The 12,500-nt window shown below is 37.9% G+C and overlaps 2 protein-coding genes across 4 annotated transcripts in view; one reads left to right on the top strand and one right to left on the bottom strand.

Moving 5' to 3' along the window:
* LOC138003699 (5'-3' DNA helicase ZGRF1-like) overlaps nt 1-9,624 on the bottom strand; it is a 69,606-nt gene extending 59,982 nt beyond the window's left edge. The window contains exons 1-7 of one of the 2 annotated variants that reach the window (XM_068849904.1): nt 9,492-9,624; nt 7,438-7,482; nt 6,533-6,562; nt 4,727-4,786; nt 4,104-4,274; nt 2,504-2,569; nt 216-1,391 (exon numbers count right to left, since the gene is read on the bottom strand). In XM_068849904.1, coding sequence (XP_068706005.1) covers nt 216-1,391; nt 2,504-2,569; nt 4,104-4,274; nt 4,727-4,786; nt 6,533-6,562; nt 7,438-7,482; nt 9,492-9,500 — 1,557 coding nt within the window. In that variant the 5' untranslated portion in view covers nt 9,501-9,624. The remainder of the gene's footprint in view (nt 1-215; nt 1,392-2,503; nt 2,570-4,103; nt 4,275-4,726; nt 4,787-6,532; nt 6,563-7,437; nt 7,483-9,491) is intronic. The other variant, XM_068849905.1, reaches the window with a different exon arrangement.
* Nucleotides 9,625-9,693: 69 nt separating this feature from the next.
* The window catches only part of LOC138003697 (steroid 17-alpha-hydroxylase/17,20 lyase-like), a 53,181-nt gene continuing 50,374 nt past the window's right edge, over nt 9,694-12,500 (top strand). The window contains exon 1 of one of the 2 annotated variants that reach the window (XM_068849902.1): nt 9,694-10,176. In XM_068849902.1, coding sequence (XP_068706003.1) covers nt 10,142-10,176 — 35 coding nt within the window. In that variant the 5' untranslated portion in view covers nt 9,694-10,141. The remainder of the gene's footprint in view (nt 10,177-12,500) is intronic. The other variant, XM_068849900.1, reaches the window with a different exon arrangement.

Genomic DNA, 12,500 nt, shown 5'->3' with positions numbered 1-12,500 from the left:
AACAGTTCATAGACTAAATATACATTAACACATTATTACACTTTAATACAAACCTTTGTATATAACAAAGATTGTGCAAGCTGAAATTCTTTAGGTTTGCCTGCAAAACAGACCTCTTAATCTATGATCATTTAAATTGGATGACTTTACTTGCAGAACTAATTAAGGACTAATTAAATTTAAAACAAAACAGTTATGGCATGCCTTTTACTTACTGTTTGACTGTCAGAAGGAATCACTCGTGTCAAGCTTTCATCAGTCCCAACAGAATGGGATACAGTTGAAAGACCGCTATCCTGTAAGATCTCATTGACATCCTTGACACACTTTGACTCAATGCAAGAGGTACTCAAACGTGCAAAATTATGGAAGTGGTTGTCAGAAACATTTGCATCAGGAGACCTCTCCAAGTCATTTGTTTCTTGCCTTTCATTTGCAGAGAAGGCAGACCAAACTTTTTTTGGAGTACAAAGTCTGGAGTGGTCTATAGGCATCCTCTGGTTATTTGCCACAAGATCTTTTAAACTCCCTCTTGCATGTGCAAGGTTTGAGGACAATGAAATGCGCTGTTGTACAAGGTCTGAAACCATGGATGGAGATTTCTGGGTGGAACAAAAATTTGATAAAGGTCGAGTAACTAAGGAAGCTTCCAGTGTTTTTGAGTCACTTTCCTTACTAACCACAGCCTGGTGTTCCTCAACTCCACTCACAAAATCACACTCGTAGTTCCACTGTTGATTTGCACTGTGATCAAACAAAGAGTGCCTTGTGTTACTTTTGAAAAAATCAGGTGAATCTGGCATCAAATTTAGATTTAGGTCCACCAAATCACTTTCCACAAGATCTGGATACCATTCACATGATTGCCCTGAAATGTTGTCTGTAAAGCTTCTGAATTCACATGCATCCTTTACTACAAGCTTCTTATCAATTACTTTTTCCAAGTTGGAGTGTTGAATGTTAGATCTTTCATATTCTGGAGCATGGGATGCTATATTTGTGCCTCCATAAGTACTCTTAGGCAGATGAGGACTATTTTTTGAAGAGGAGAAGAGAGCAAGGATTTCACCAGTGGTGCGTTTACTCTCTGCAAAATCTTTGTGTTTAAGGTTTTCACTTCTTGTTGCATAGAAAGAATCTTTGATTGCAAGTCTTGGTGGGAGATGATTCTCCTTTCCTTCTGCTGATGAGGGAACAGGTGAACTAAATAGCACTTTTTGGTGCTGCTGTCTGTGTCCTATCAAGCCAAACGGCTCTTTAGATTGACTCAGATTACTTTTTTTAATGCATTTGTCTTCTCCAGTAAGAGCAGTATACATATCAAAAAAGTCATTCTTATGCAGGCCTCTGTTTGCTGCAGAAGGCTGCAGAATGCTGCTCTCTTGTTTTGGCTGCAAAAAACAAGGAAACAGGAGTGCTTTATTATTGTTACGTATCATGTCTCATTCATTTTCTACAATCCCCATGGCAATCCCATACCTCAACCCTTGAGTATTGGCCATATTTCTGAAACATGTGAAATGAGAAAGTCAGAGCTTCCTTACATTATGAATTAATAATTTTGATTGTAGGGTTGCTGACCAGGCCAGAGGTCAAGATATTGTTCACATTGTTTTAAGCGTTTTTATGAGCTTATGTAAATTTAGGTCCACAAGGAGTAGGGCAAATATCCAGCCATTAAAAGTAAAGTCAGTCAATAATTTACCAGGATTTTTTATTTTGTAAAAATTAAACAGGTATATATTTTTTGTAACACAAAACGTAGAGTCATACATGTGAGCAAGTTGCCTGCTGGGGCAGCTACATGTAACTGCACCACAGGATTATATCCATTACACAAACTTGCAGAGCCAGCTATATAAAAAAGTCTGGGAGTTTGCATACAACTGTAAATTATCACAGTGTGTGAAAATCTGAAGAATGGTAATCCACAGATATAGGTTACTTTTAGAAGGCACAAAATTTTGAGACAACACAAATTTGGTTGCCAAAGAATCCCACTTATGTCCAGGTTTGACCCTAATTAGCCCAATTTTGACATCCAACACGAAGTGTCCCTTTAAGTCTAAGCATTTGTTACCTATTTTCAACAATAAGGTAAGGATAAAGGTTAGCATTATTTTTAGCTTTGGGTAAATGCAGCAGTTAATCTTTAATTAAAGAGCATCATTTGGGAGACACTTTGTGACGTAAATTGTCTTCATTCTGAGACACGAGTGATGTTGAAGTTGGCGAGAAAAGCAAGGGGACACTTCGGGATGCTTATTGAAATCCGCATGCATCTACATTGTATTAGGGTCAAACCTGGGCATATCTCAAGAATCCTTGGATATAGTTTGATTTTCAAGCAGACCTTGAAAAAAAAAAATTATTTCAGGGTTTAAAGAAAAGCATGGGCCAAAAAACTGCATGTCAATCTTCTTTCTAAATATTAAGCATTTCGCATTCTTTTACATCCCTATCGTCAACGTTAACTTGCCTGAGACCAGAAAATTACTGTTACCTTCTTAGCTTGTGGCTCAAGGCCTTGACTCAATGCAGGCCTTCTGTGCTTGATCAACCTTGTTGGCTGAAAATGTGAAACAGTTGGCATTTCATGTCATTTACACATACATGTATATACATTATTACATTAGAATGGACTCATCCCACAATTTGAATTTTTGGGAATGGCCGTGACTGTATACAGTAGGCTGTGTTATTAACCCATTGACTCTTAGGAGGGGGCCTTAATACTCTGTCTAACCCCAGACAATTTTACTCATCAATGGGGGCAGTCCAATGTGGTTCAGGTACACGTCAATGGGTTAAATATAGCTCTACCCTTGAGCACTTGGTATGTGTAATTCCTGGTTTAATGACGAGAAACCAAATCCAGGCCATCAGGAGATGAAAGTTAAAGTCAATGCATTCTTATCAACACTAACTGCAAAATAATATTGCAGCTGAACAGTGATAGCCTAGCTGTTCCAGGCTCCCAGATGGTAGGAAAGAAAAAAAAATGCATGAGGAAAATGAGTGGGGGCTTGGGTCGAGGTGCCTCGCTTTGACCCAAGCACCCACTCGCTTTTCCCACGCAGTTGTTTTCGTTTTCCCGACTATCTGGGAGCCTGGAACAGGCTAAACAGTGATGGATATGACACTGGATCTGGTGGAATGAAACATTGTCAAGGTAAAGGTATTTCTCCTTGATTAGTAATATACATGTATAAATGGAACCAAAAATTTTTTAAGTGTAATTTTTTAAAGTCTCTGACAACACAGGGAGTAAAGACCAAAGCAAAGCAAGGATACAGAGCTGCGAACTACACAAAACAGTCAGAGAATATCCTTTGTTAAGCCGCTTGCTAGGCTTGAGGTAAAAACACAAAAACATGTACAAAAGGCAAACTGCCTCTTTCACTGAATGACAAGTTTTTTCATGGAAATCCTTGACAATGAGGCAACCAGGCCCGGGTTGCTCAAAGCATGATTAGCGCTAACCAGCGTTAAATACCATGGAAAGCTATAGGTTTTGATACCTCTTAATGTACGGTTAGCACCAACCAGGCTTCGAGCAACCAGCCCCAGTCTGGTACAATTATCTGTTAACAAACTTGTGTACATACAGCTGCAGGGTTGAATTCTAGAATACTGAATTTCAGTAAGGTTTAATTTTTTGGGTGGTTTTTTAGTGGTGTTTTGTATCTGGCGTGGCACACCTTTTTCGCTTTTCATTCCTATTAATATGTCTACGTCTATCCTTGTAAAGACTGTATAACGATATATATATGTAGTGTGCTCTAGATGACTGACTGGCTCATCCTAAATAAACTATTTCACATTGAATGTCTTGGGTTTAGTGTAGGCAGAATAGAGATTTATTCAGCTAATCTCTGCTGAATTCCAACCGTGACATCATCAAACTACTGTACACAAAAAATGTTACACAACTGTAAATGGACTTCTTTATAATCAAATAAGAAGCAATTCCTCTAAAACTTTTTGTACTAGCTTCGTGGGTATGCTCAGGTACAACTTGTACATGTGTATAATAATATAACAATTAAAAAAACATACAAGTACTAATGCAGAATATATACCAAAAATGAATCCACAAATACCTGTCTTTTCTTAAAAGGCTGATGAACAATACTAGTAGACCCTTTGAGTAGTTTTTTCTTTTGCTCTGCGCTTACTGGCCCTGCCTGGGTGTGATCAGATGAGGGCTGATCAAGCTTTTCCTCTATAGTGATCAAGTAACGATCACTCTCCATCTCTTCACCTGGAGCTACCTGTCAATGGAGAAACATGGCTAAAGAACTAAATGTGGCAAATTTGCAGTCATCTTCATTAAGTTTACTTCATCTGTTAGACGGAATTGAAGAACCAGGAAGAGAAAACAAAAAAAAATGCATGTTTAAGCACACTCAGTGTCTGATATTAGGTGCTTTTTTGTTAAAAACTAGTTTCCATAATGGCTGTTTTGCTCTGCATTAGTGATGTGGTCAGGGAGTTATATTTTGATGCTAAGCCAATCAGAAAAATTCCTTGTTCTACTGGTAATTTGTAATGTACATAAGTATCTGCAATTATACACAGAAAAGGAAAAAAAACCACAAAAGACAACTAAAAAAACAACCCATATACATGTATGCTTTCACAAAAAGTTTATCCAAGGGAAATAATGGGAAATATGAATTATTTTATATGGAAATTATGGAAAGTAATAACAGCAGAAACTGACCTGGTCTTTCTGTATAAAGAGAGAATCCAGAGTCTTACTTTCCTCATCACAAAGTATTGCCTGAACAGAAACCAGGTTTAAAAATCTTAGAGGGAAAAATAATACACCAACACCCTTTGATAATTATTTGAAATATATATAAAATGTAATCTAACGAAGTGCCAGAGTGATGTCCTCATCAACTGTAAGAGTGTTAAATAGTTAAACTAAAGCAGAATACAAGTGGTCAGATGTAGCTGGATTAAGTGGTAAGTGGTCTTGAACACTTAATTATTGCAATAAATTTATAGCCACTGCAATATCAAAATAGCACTAAATGTTCAAGACCACTTATCCAGCTACATGTATATCTGTCCACTTGTAAAATATGTAATATATATTAATAATGTACTGAAACTTCTATTTCATTTTTAACAACTTTAATCATATGAAATTTGATTGACAAGTAAAATAATAATTGTCTTCCATTAGACAGACTGAAATCTGTATGTCTCACTCTCTGGAAGGAACAGGTTAAAGGGGACATAGTTTTTTAGTGGACCCAAATGTAGGTGCATAACTTTGACTTTCTGAATCCATTTCCTTTATAAACTTTAAGGTAAATTCCCTTCAAGCTGGTGAAAAACTATAATTGAAGACTTAAAAATTAAACATTTACCTTATGCTAGACTAGTATTTTTCCTAAATACATTTTAAACATACAATTCAATATGTAATACGTTGTAGTTTTTTTTTCCCCTGGTTTAATTTGGCTTTAAACCACAAAGTTCAAAAATTTTGAACCAGTTTAATATTAAAGTTTTTAAACTGGTTTATTTTTATCAACTGTTTAAAAAGGGATTTTCCCATTTAGGGGCAAACCGGTAGTTAAAAAACCACAGCTTGGTTTTTTGGGGGTCTCACAAACAATGGGACATTCCTTTTCTACGTTTACCTTCTCTTACGCCTCCCTGCAGCTGATCACCCTGCTGCATCTATCCTACCCCACCCTTCCTTCACAGATCCATAGAGGTCCATTTAAACAGTTTCAACGTTGATTTGACGAACATTCGTTCAACAAAAGTTGAACGGATGTTGGGCAAATTTTGGACGCAAAAACGATTAGTTGTATGGAGGGCACGCAAACACTTCCAACCTTGCGCCAACAAAAGAACCAACAATTTTGCGAAATTTGATTGTGAAAAACTAAGAACAAGAAACCGGCCTCTCTCGTTCAGATAAACTATGCCACATTGACTTTTGTGGCCTGTGTTTTGTATGCGTGTGTTCTACAATTATTGCTGAACAGTGTTCAAATGGCTTCAACACCATTAAACATTTTCGAGAACAAAGGAAAAGTTGAAACGATGTTGAATGAAAGTTTAAACTGATTTAAACTTGAATCAACACACTTTCAACAAGCAACATTTTTTACGCTTTCAACTATGTTGGACAACCTGTTCAAATGCACCGAATATTTGGTTCAACAAGGTGTTGAATGCATGTTGAAAAGCAAATGTTGAAACTTTTTAAACAGGCCTGAACTCTGTATCTGCTTCCCACTCTCTTATCCCCTTGACCACACAAGCAACTCATGTGAATTCTCCTAACATCAGTGGCTTCATAGCTAAGTTGGTGAGAGCGTCGCACCGGCACCACAAGGTCACGGGTTCAAACTCAGGCTTCTTTATGCAATTGCAAAAATTGCGTTCATAACTGCGAGGATCATAGCCTCACTTGATTTCATTCTGCAGTTCAATACAAATGTACATGATTCATTTCACATATCAGTTCATTCGCTGGACTCTGAAGAGGGAAACCATTTACCTTCATTCCAGTGACCCTTAGAGTACCATCCTGCAAAAAATGCCAATTTTAGAGCTACTTGCTAAGGGAACTGAAATTATAGTTACGATCATGGACAAATCCCTTCGGGACACTCGCATTTATCTCACTCCAGTACAAATTTTTGGGACTTCGGGCACTACCCCCTTTCCCCCTAATTAATGTTTGGCATAAACTGGTCCACTTTCAGTCCTGCATGCTGTTTTCACTTCATTTCCGCCAAGCAACATTAAATGGGGATGGAGAGAGTGGGTGGGGGGGGGGGGGGGGTAGGTTGCAAAAGATCTAGAATATGTGGAAAAGAGTGAGTTGAAAGGTAAAATGCTACAGTGTCGACCCAAAGAATTTGACCGCCCACAATTGTAGGCTGGGTCCTTTTTCCTGTTATCACTTTGTTCTAATGCTGACTATCACACATTGACCCATTGACTCCTATGGTCCCTAGGATGCCCCCAGTTGACAAGTAAAATTGTCTCAATCAAAAGGTCACCGGCATCCCACTTTCTTTCTTGTTACAGGGTGCAAAGTTGTTCATAGTGGGATTGACCTTTGATCAGGTTAAATACCATGGGTTTCATCTCAAATAACCCAGAATTGTCTCTTATCATTCTTTTTGAACAATTATACATGGAATGCAGTCTTTTCCTTGATTACTAGCAACTGTTTGTTGAATCATGTAGCAGCTTTCATGATGTATGCGGTTGACTTGACACACAAACTAAAAAACAAAACACTACATAATTTATTGAGCGAATGACTTTCACTTAAAAACAATAGAAGCTGCTTACAATACTAAACAATAGCAGGTTTTGAGAACTGATATATTACTGGGTTTGCTCCTACATGTTGTACATCTGTGTGCTTATGAATTGTACATTGTACAGTACCTGCCAGGTCTTTGCCTTTTTTGCCTTCTGGTGAGTGTATAGGACCTGAAAAAAACTAATTCTTTATTATAAATTCCTATGTAATGATAATTCAATAAGAATTATGAATGTTCACATAACTGACAATGCACTTTAAATGTCAGAGAGGAATTACCAAAGTAATGTTGTGCCTCAGAGTGCAGGAAGACACATGTCCAAGGGTCTAATTTTAAAAATGTTTGGGGGAAGAATACCCCCAGACCCCCGTTGGGGGTCAGCCCCACCAGGCCTTCCTTTACACAGGGTTCGTACACTTTTTCAGACCAAACATTGAAGGACTTTTCAAGGACTTTCAATCTCCAAACTTTGAAATTTCATTAGGACCTCTTTTTTGTTTACGTCGAAGAATTTACCCATGGAAATAGTCTGACAGTACAATTCTAGCTCATTTTCCATAATGTACATGCCACATGAAAATAATGCAAAGGAATGGGTAACCATTCTCGACCTCACAGCCTGTTGCGTTTGTATGACATGACTTGAGTGGCTGATTATTTTTATGAAGTTTTGAAAGATTAAAAAGGTGGGTCTGAAAAAATTCAAGGACTTTCAAGGACCAGGAATGAAGAGCAGAGATTTTCAAGCACTTTCAAGGCCTTGAAAATGTACTCTCAAAATTCAAGGGTTTTCAAGACGAGTACGAACCCTGTTTACATGGCGTTTGGCCATGTCTTTACATGTTATGAGTGAAATCTTGAGTGTAACCTGCTTCAAAACTCAATGAGGGCCCTGCATGTGCAAGAACAATAGTCGGCACCATCCTTTAAAACATGAAGAAGCACTATATTAAAAGGCCTGGTGTCTCAGGCACATGCGATTGATTTGTCAGTCAACTGAGCACACGTACAGAGGAATAAAAAAGTGCAATAAAAGAGCCCCTAGAGGGAATGTGTTTGTAATATGTTACAGGATGTTATCTGTTGTTCTTTCTTTTAATCTCCGTCCCTTTTTCTTGTGCAGGAAATATCTTTGTGGGGTTCTGTCTCTTTGCCGCTGTTTGTTGGTTGCCATATTGGATGCTTGAATGACTTCGAAAAAAAGCTGAGCCTGAAGCAACCCCTCTTATAGTGTGTCTACAGTGTATGTTTATAGTACTGTAGGAGACTCTATCCAGTTTCAGCACTTTAAAAAAACTTAACTATTAGTCAGGATTGACTTTACAACACTGCATCACCAAGCAGCTATGTTAAGGTTTCATAGGAAGGATGTGTTCAATAGCATGACATAATAGGTTGCCATAGCAACAGACAATTTATCCAAACACACCCTATATTTTGTCTTTGAATTCTTATAAATGTATCCCAAAAACAATTAAAATATTTAAGGTGGCTCTGAATCCGCTCTAGATAATTTTTTTTCCAACTTTGCATAGTTTCAGCATTAAGCCTGCTGATCACTTTCCAGAAATAAAAATAGGGGTCACTGATTTTGTTTTTGAGATATAAGTGCTTCCATACAAAATTTAGGGAGTTTTTAGATGGTTTTCCTGTTGCTATGGTGGCTTATTTTGCCATGAAATTCCAGTTATGTGAAAAGGTGTTGAGACGACAACAACAGTCTCATGAAGTTGTTGAAACTGGTTTGAGCCACCTAAAACAGGAACAAAAAACAATCTAGTAATGCGCTCTGAAAAACTTACAGTATGTCTATGTTTGATTCAGAGTGATACCCGGCCTCTTAACTTATTTGCATGACGGGCCCTAGTATCGTTTCAATCCTATCGTGCCTTCTTTGCTCTTCAAATGATGCCGCTTTGAAAAGACAAAAAGTGGCTGGTTCACCTGAAGGCGCTCCTTTTCTTTTAATAATGGTCTTTATTACCAACCACCGGTTACTCCGGTTTCCTCCCTCATCAAAATCGACTCTCAGGCAATTACATCCGGCTGCGGGCGGATACCCTCGATAGGGATAACCTCTGGTATCATTCCCTTTCATTAAATTAAATGAATAAAGTTGGTATTATTATTATTAAATTGGTTCGCGAGAAACGCCCGAGAAAATAACGCAAAACTCACCGAATACATGACAAACTAGTTGTCCCACCTCAGTTCATAATATATTTCCAGCTAAATGTACATCATTCCATTTGCTTTTCAAAGTAATTTTATAACATGCAACACAATGTGGGATCAAAAGTCATTTCAGATTATAGTACACGGACAAGATACCAATTGAATTTGCGCGGGTCGCATGGCCCAGTCCTTTGGCAACCATAACATAGCTACGAGGCTGTGTGGGATTCAAGATGGCGCTGTGGGAGTACTTAACTTTTGGAAATACCGTTCTTGCGTTAGTTTTCTTGTTGATGTTGAATCAACTGATCGAGCTTTATCAGTTTAGATATATGCCACCGGGACCTCGTTTGACAAGTTTGCCTTTTATTGGAAATTTGCTGAGCTTTGATTCTGTTGCTCCTGGGAAGAGTTTTTTGGAGTCAACTTCCAGGTTATTAATCAGCTTGGTCGACTAATCTAGCTGGGTGGAGCTGGGCGGCTCTTTAGGTGTTTTTTAACTACCTCAGAACGTCACTTAGCATAGTGTCATTCCCAACCCTTCAGTTCTGTTTACAAGTGGATTTCGTACCTGGCAGTTTTTTCACAAAATCTTGGTTCTGTTGGTTCCACCAAACAAGACGAAATTCGAAAGCCTGAATTCGAGAATCAAGATGGCGGAAAGTTCGTCTGCCAAGGGAGTTGTGAGGTATTTATATCAACAGTATTTGATTATAACAAAAGACTATTCTGTCATTTCGAACAGTAGAGTTTATTGCGTTATTATCGGTTTTCTTAGAAACAATTGACTCTCGATTTCTGATTGATTTGAGAAGTTGATCGTGACTATGCATTGATTAAGGTGATTCCCTGGTTTTGCATTGCGGATTCCTACTGCGCACGATTTTTGCGTCATCAGCACGCGCACGACACCGCGGCAAAATGAGTGCGCAGGCTTGAGCCACGCGCGAATCGTTTCAACGCGCGAGGGACTGGTACCAATTAAATTTGCAATAGAAACAACAGCGCGGCAAAATGGCGGCAATTTAAATTCTCTGTGTTTGTTTTCATTTTGCGATGATAAGGACAAAACTACTTTGATAAGGTTTAAATTTTGAAGAGAGCTTCCTGAAAGACTAATCTCCCATGTGTCTTTTCAAACCAAAAAACTATACTTCAAACCAGGAGAATTTTACCTTGCATTCGAGCGATAGAGCAAAAGTACGAAGTTCGTAATTTTATTAGTCGCGATGGTCTCTGCGTTCGTAAACCTCTGGGGGAAAAACTGTGCACTGAGAAGGAAAACGCCGGCTAAACATCTTTGCAAGGGCAGAATGATAATTCCTTCTGCGAAGATGGCTTATGTTGCTCCTGTTCAATGAGGAAATCGTCTGTTTGTTTCATTGGAATCATTTGAAAGTGAGAAATAAGCTTAAGTTCTTTTCATGGCCGCATCCCACTCATTCGGCAACTTGGATAAGTCACTTACCTGCCCTCCATTCTCATATTTTACAACACTAGTTACTTTTACATGAGCGAGGCAATAAAATAAAGAAAATAAGTCTTAATGTTAAGAGAGGATCGCAAAAAAGTTTTGAAACTAAGTATAAATTTGACTCCAATGCTACTTGATGTTTCCCTTTTACTTGGAGTTTGGTAGTGGTCCATCGTTGAAAATATTTTTTCAGTATTTTTCCTGCAGCTGGCTGGTAACTGTAATTTTTTTATCCAGCTTTGTCGATCACCTTGTAGAGCCTTGCTGGGATGAGGGTGGGGAGACATGAGAATCATGATAATGAAACCATTCACCTGCATGTGTTTGGAAAATACTGATTTCACTTTTGCATGCATTGCACCAGCAAAAACCCAGCCTAAATTTTGTGTAAAGATACTGAGAGAGGAATGTAATCATACATCCAGCAAGACAAAAGGCATTCTGCTTCATACTCTAACATTTTATTGTGCACAACTGATCCAGTTTCACTACCCAATGATAGACCCACAATGGCTCTATCTGGACCCACAATGACTCTATCTGATTCCTTTTCAACAGCAACAACCACAGCAACTACTATGGTATGTGTTACCACAAAACACAATATACAGTAACTCAAATATCTCTCTAATTTTATTGTTGTAAGTACTGTATATTCATTATTAAGACTATTACAAGTAGGAGCATTCTCAGAAGTTAATATCCAAACCCATGCTCAGCAAGAGAAAGACTACAATAACATACAGCTGTATTAATGAAAGTAAGACAGTTTACTTGAATTAAAAAACCAAATTATATTTGCTTGTTCAAACATTGACTTAGAAGGTGTGGCAAGTAAATAATTATCGTCCCTTTTCTAGACAATTTTGAAGAGCTGTTTGGAAACCATCTTGTATTAATCACTGACGTGCTCACATCTGTGATGTTTAATTTGCAGTAATACTGTTGTCATCATGCAGGATCTCATGCAGGAAAAAATGAGAGATAAATAACAACCCTGGCTTTTTTCATCACAAAACCAATAAAATATTCAATGCTGAAATCCTCATCGCAATCTCTGAAAACAATCTGGAATGTTGCTTGCCATGCATGGTTTGACCAGATCAGCACACACACACGCCAGGAAGAGTTTTAGACTTAAGCACTGGAATAAGAATACATGACATGTTTAAGAAACAACAGGAAACTGATCAAAGTAAAGCAATAATATTATTATTTCTTGGTCATTTTCATGCACAGATGTCACTTAAGATACTTGAAAAAAACATGGAAATCTGTGCCCTATTTGTAAAGATCCCTTTATAAAAAAACTAAACAACTTAACTGACTCCCTTAATAAGAGGTTTTGTCTAACAATACAGGTAAAAACAGTTGCTCACATCTTGAAAGTAATGACAGTCAAAATGACAGCCAGCCAGATATCAACACTTTTCACAAGATTTCTTCAGGTCAGATGACTGGGACAATGAAATCAACAGAAATCTAGAGATCAATTAAATTTAATCATACCACAACCTAGTGTGTCCTGCAAAGCAACA

The sequence above is a fragment of the Montipora foliosa genome, chromosome 5 (genome assembly GCF_036669935.1).
Source record: "Montipora foliosa isolate CH-2021 chromosome 5, ASM3666993v2, whole genome shotgun sequence".
Classification (NCBI taxonomy): domain Eukaryota; kingdom Metazoa; phylum Cnidaria; class Anthozoa; order Scleractinia; family Acroporidae; genus Montipora; species Montipora foliosa.
Note: the sequence above shows the minus strand (reverse complement) of the source record. Positions and strands in the feature narration are given on the sequence as shown.